The sequence below is a fragment of the Perissodus microlepis genome, chromosome 18 (assembly GCF_051167445.1).
Source record: "Perissodus microlepis isolate ML-2025 ecotype Zambia chromosome 18, ASM5116744v1, whole genome shotgun sequence".
Lineage (NCBI taxonomy): Eukaryota > Metazoa > Chordata > Actinopteri > Cichliformes > Cichlidae > Perissodus > Perissodus microlepis.
In genome coordinates, this window is record NC_140478.1 from 28,089,629 (window position 1) to 28,095,628 (window position 6,000).

At 41.8% G+C, this 6,000-nt stretch overlaps 1 protein-coding gene across 1 annotated transcript in view; it reads right to left on the reverse strand.

Annotated features, from left to right (window-relative positions):
- Positions 1-2,115, reverse strand: part of LOC146368075 (neuropilin-1a-like) — a 97,219-nt gene extending 95,104 nt beyond the window's left edge. Inside the window, exons 1-2 of the mRNA XM_084913277.1 lie at positions 1,254-2,115; positions 157-331 (exon numbers count right to left, since the gene is read on the reverse strand). Of these exons, the coding sequence (XP_084769403.1) occupies positions 157-331; positions 1,254-1,347 (269 nt within the window). The 5' untranslated portion in view covers positions 1,348-2,115. The remainder of the gene's footprint in view (positions 1-156; positions 332-1,253) is intronic.
- Positions 2,116-6,000: the final 3,885 nt, after the last annotated feature.

The window sequence follows — 6,000 nt, forward strand, 5'->3', positions numbered from 1 at the left end:
CATCCCTGCACCCCCGTTTCCTGGGAACAGATGTACAACTATCTCCTTGACCAATAGGTGGCACAGTTTCACACTGTATCCAGGCAGAATTGAGGAGAGAGAGCAAAGAAGGGTGGGAGAGGCAGAGAGAGAAGAGCGAGAGGAGTTAACTCTTACTTGCAGTCTCTGTCCTCCAGATCAAAATGCGGATTGAAGTTGATGAGGATCTTCTGACCCGCTTCAGGGGCGGTAATCACCCATACGCACTGCTGGGACGGTGGGTAGGCGCTGGGATAGCCCGGGGAGGTCAGGTAGTCCGCGGCGTGCATCTCTATGCTCCCCCCGCATTTATCTACAACGCAAAAAAAGCAAGAAAGTTGTTCAGTTAGAGGAGATAAATTGAATTTCTGGGCACTAGGCTGCACTGTAATGTTGACTGATTGCGCATTCTGGTGTAAAAGATTTAAGTGCAACCGCAGGGGTGGGAGTGAGGAGGACACTAACAACTCCAGCTTGGGCACATAAATCCAAATATCCACCGCTAGAGCAGAAATTAAAAAAAAAAGAAATTACACATATTTTTTTGCGCCAAGAAGCCAGGCACACATCGGAACTATAAATCCACACACTAGAATTCTCTAAAACTTTACACTCGTACACTTTTTTAGAAAAGGTGTTGGATAAAGTGAGGTTCCTTTGCATCCGCACCATAAGGTGTGATTACGCCCATGAAGGTGAGGTGGGCTGCTTTGCCAGCAATCAGGCAGGATGATTAAATTTAATTTTCTCTCTGAATGATTTAATGAATTGCTTGTAGCCAAGATCATGCTTCAATGACAACAAGCGCCAAGCTCCAAAATGCGTCTCTGAATGGATGAAGCCAACAGACCTCAAAGACAAATTGTTTAATTTTTCTATTATAATAAGGAAACTTATTACAGTGAATTGTTGTGCCTCAGTGACTGTATGTATTAGTTTGCAGCTGCAAGGTAATTTGCGCCTCCGTCGCTATATTATACATTAGTATAATCCGGTTTCCGTGTATTTTGTGGTTTATCCATATTGCCGTTTCCCCTCCATCTGTTGGAGGAATTCTACTGAAAACGGTATTTGCGTGGTCTAACTTGAAGCCCCGCGGACGTGCTCTCAAAGGGAGAGCCGAAGCATAACAGGTGAGAGGCAACAATGGTGCAAAACGATGTAAAACGGATCAACGTTCAGCTAGACTGCCTGTTGTCAAGCCACATGTATTCATTCAACCCGTCAACACCTACCAGTCTGTGTCAACGAAGCAACCAAGAAGACTTGGGCGAAAAGGAACAATAGCAATCCACTACGCATCCTTATTAGATAGCACAAGACAGACATTTGTTAAAATGAAAAAATAAAGAACATAAAAATTAAAAATTAAAAAATAAAGGCAAACGGGTGGGTAAACGTCCAGAGTTTACGTCCACACAGGAAAAATAACAGAGATTTGTCTCAAAGTAAGAAATCTGGTTGTTGTAGGGTCCCCAGCATCCTGTGAGCTTCAGCAGCACAGCCCTGCGTCTGTCAGGGAACAACTTGGCATCTCCTGGAAAAAAAATAATCCAAATGCAGAAAACAAGACGAAGAATCAAAAGGAAAAATCCGATCGTCAAAAGTGGCAGCCGTGAGCTTGCGACTCTTGCTCAGACCTCTCACTCCTGACACCAAACGGGAGCGACAGACATACTTCCAAGTGGGAAATGGAAAAAGAGAAATCACTAGTTAAACGGTATTCAGAGGAAACCCAGCCGCGGGGAACATCGGAGCGCCGCTCTCCAGATTTTCACTCCTTATTTCAGCTCAGCTCTTTCTCCGCCTCTCTCCGCTCTCAGCGACTGACTGACCGCCGCAGCAGAAATGTCAGGAAGACGTGAAAGTAACAGCGGAATTTCCACTCCCCAAATTTCTGCTTCTAGACGCCTTGCGCGCAGCCACCAGCGACCGACCGCTACAAAGGGGCTTGAGCAAACTGACACCGGTGCGCCCTCTTTGCGCTCCCAACGCGTGCTCGCGGGGATAAATGCGCACGCAAACTCAGGCTGGCATGTGGGTCTGGTGTAAGGTGAGGTGTGGACAGCGACCATATGAGCCAACGAGAATCACCATCTGACACGTAGTCACGAGGAGAAAAGTATTGGAGGGAGGTTTATTCGGTCCTTTGTTGGCGACCTACATCCCACATTTAATAGTTTGCTCCAATGACCAGATACGTTCATGAAATATATTAGATACTTGAATTGTTAAATTACACGTCTTTCCTCTGAAAATAATTACAAGTATATTGGGGACAGGTCTATTGCATATTTAGCCTATTTTCGTTATTAATGAGGGTGGTTTGGGTGGATGGAAATAACACTGACAAAGACTGAACTTGTTCAGTGAAAAGAGAGCTGACTGGGGAGAGAACTGCGTTATCTGGAGTGGTTTTTTGTTGTTCTTTTGTCTGTTAATATATTATACCCTAATTTTTGTGTTAGTAGTATATACACTAATATCTATGGATCTATGCTAATGTATAATAGTATTCAACATATAGTGAAACTTCACTACTGTCTCAGATTAAACTCAAGTCCATTACAGGAGTTTGTGATCACGTCTTTAAAAGGTCTTATCTAGTAAAGCATGACGTCCTACAGTTCCCACAATGCCTTTCATGGAATCCCCAGAGAACATGTCCAAACTTGTAGGAAAATAAATACTTTGAATGAGAATAAGGCAATGTTGACAACGAAAGAGCAACAATAGGCCTAAAACAAAGCGCAGGGTCATGGCACACGAGGACAGAGTGTGGAATTTCAGGGGCCATTAGCTATAGCATTCTTGTTCTATTCAAATCGTGGTTACAGTAACAACATTCAGGATAAACAACACTTTAATTACAATAATAGACGCACTGCACTGACTAAACTGTCAATCACAAGTTGACCACAAGACAGAAAACATTAGTGCTGCACTGCTGGTCTCCTGTGATTAATGCATTCATGTTTAGTCCTTTGCACTGGAGTTCTCCAACAAAATGACTTTCATCATTGCACTAGACATTGAGACTAATGAGAATATCTTAAACTTACGACAAGAACACAAACTCCATTTCTCTTTTCTCCAAAAGCTTATGAAGGAGTTAAGAGCACCGACTGAGTCTTTTGGAGGAGCAGAGAATGTGCCCTTTGGATATTACCGTCTAGTGCATAACAGTTACAAAACATGCATGAAGAATAAAAGTCATAGCTCAAACCTCATGACCTTTCTAATATCCTGGGCCTGCAGGAGTCTCTCAGTGGTAAACAGGAGAACAGTCCTAGGTGGAGCTGCCTATAATTAATGAGAGCTTGCTTGTTCAGCACATCATCCCTGGCTAAATAAAGATAAAAATGTGATTATTAGACACTTATAAGAGGGGCTAATTACGCACTGCAGCGTAATTCTGAACAACTGTATGCTTAAAGAAAACACTTTTGCAATCTTCTGCTCTTTGCAAACAAGAGTTTAGTTTCCCTCAACATCAGCGTTTGTCATCCTCGCTGATGAGCTGCTGTGTGCAATTTAATCTCTTCAGCAGTTGCTTAGATTAAGGTCAGTGTCCCTGGAGAAGATTTAAAAAATAACAATAGCAGTAAAGTATGTTTCAAATTAAATGTACACATGCCAGTCTTGCACTTGGGGTTTCTAGCACTGTGTGCACAATGAATGCTCATGGTGAACAATTTAAATTTAACCTCCTAGGACCTGGCGTCCACATATGTGGACATCACATTTTGGGTTATTTAGACCAAAATACTACATTTTGCTCTACAAGGGCCTGATATCCACTTACGAGGACATTATACTGCTACTGTTCTATCAAATTTTTAAACAAATATCCTCATATGTGGCTCTTATTTTTCTTAAAAACAAAAATAAGGTAAAAAAAAAAAAATCTGGTAATTCTTTGTTTTTACATTCATCGGGCCCCAATATGCCAAAACATCAAAGAGAAATTAAAAATGCATGCCGTGGAAGAGTTCGGGTCTTAGGAGGTTAAAAAAAACAAAACAAAAAAAAAAACGTACAACAGCAAAAATGTGAATTCATTTGACTGTTTTAGGGATTTAAGTGGTTAAGTTTTAATTTTAGCATGTAGCGATAGTGTAGTGCTCCGAAACACCAGTTTTAATGCAAAACAAGTTTATTTTTCAATTCAGCAACCATTAAAAACAGCAAGAGGAGCAACAGGTCTATAAAAATTAAAACTATTAGACTTCCAGGAGGTTAGCAAAAGAAATAACTGAAACTCCCTTTTGGGAAAGGGCCTCAAAAAACACCCTCGAGCCTACGTAAAGTAATTGTTCCTACAGTTTCACCAGTTACTAAATTTGCACTACACGCACCTGCTTGAACATAATCGCATGCAGAAATGGATCCTGCAATGTAAACACAAAGGACGATGGGGTGAGCGAGTGTTAGCGAGAGCGAGCAGAACGAGTGATTGAGTGACATAAAAACACAGTAAGAGATCAGCAAATGAGCAGCTGAGTGGGTCTGGCAGAGAGTGAGGAGACACAAGACTCTCATCTCAACAGTTTGTATTACAATCCAAAGATCCCGATAGACTTTAATGTTTCCAGTCAGTGTTCAAATCTGATTTAGTTTCTAGTTTTAGTCTTCTGATTATTTTTTCCGCACCAGTACATGCCGGAGTGGAGACAATAAAAAATCGTTGGCAGCACGATGCACTCATAACACTGCCAAGCATGACTGAAATAGCATCGGTGGCAAAGTACATGTTAGTGACGCAGATTGTAAAGCGAGAACAGAACTTGTGTTTGTGTTATGACAACAGAGTCAAGCTTTTGAAGACTGATCACAACTGTTTTCTGCTGTATTGACGCCTGTTGATATTTTTTGACAACTTGACATTTTCCTATTTTAATGCAAAGTGCTTCCAGGAATTCAGAGCCATTCATCAGGATTTAATAAAAGACCAATAACAGCCTAATAAATCACTCTAATGCTAGTTCATGTGTACTAATGGTGGGGAGTGTGGCTTCATTAAAGTGAATTTCAGCATGTAGGTGAGTGTGAAAAGATGGAGGAGTGACATATAGAAAGTGTTGAGAGCGCTATTAAAAGTGAAGCCATATGTTTATGTGTTAATATAAAGATATATTTATAATAAGAATAACAATATCTTCCTCTTCTATTAGGCGACGCCACAGCTGAATATCTATTTCCATTTTGTTCTGCTCTTTATTACGCCTACCGCCTGCACTCTCTCTCGCCACATCCATAAACAACCTTTTTGGCATTCCTTTTTTCCTTTTGCTTGGCTGCTCCATCTTGCCTGTCTTACTGTGTCCCTGAACCAACTAACCTGAGTTGCCCCTGTGATATACCTTCCCAAACCCGTCTGTCTTTCCCAGCTGTTTCATAGACATATGGGGGCTTATCCGGGATTCGGACCCGGTACATCTCCCAAACTTTAAACTTTCTTTGAACCCTCTACTCCTTGCATCCTCGTGATCCCACATTCCTTCTTCTTACTCGTGCACAACTATTCTGCCCTTCTTCTGCTGTATTTTATTACACCTTGTCTCCACAGCATTCCCTGAACTTTCCAGGCAAGTCACCCCAATCTCACTACAAATCACAATGTCATCTGCAAATATCCACAGAGACTCTCGCCTGATCTTCCCTGTCAGCCTGTCTATCAAAACTGCAAACAGAAAAGGGCTCGGAGCCAACCCTTGGCGTATTCCCACCTCCACCTAAAAACCATCTGTCACACACCTCACTATAGTCCCACGACACTCATACATATAATAAACCAATGTCACACACTCCTGACTTCTTTACCCAGTACCACACCTCCTGTCACAGCACTTTATCATATGCTTTCTCCAAGTCCTCAAAGACTGTTTGTCTAGCAGTACTCTCAAAGTCAAAGCAAGCACTGCATCTGTAGCCCACTTCTTGGCTGCATCTCACTAATCCTAGCGTAGCTTCCAATACTTT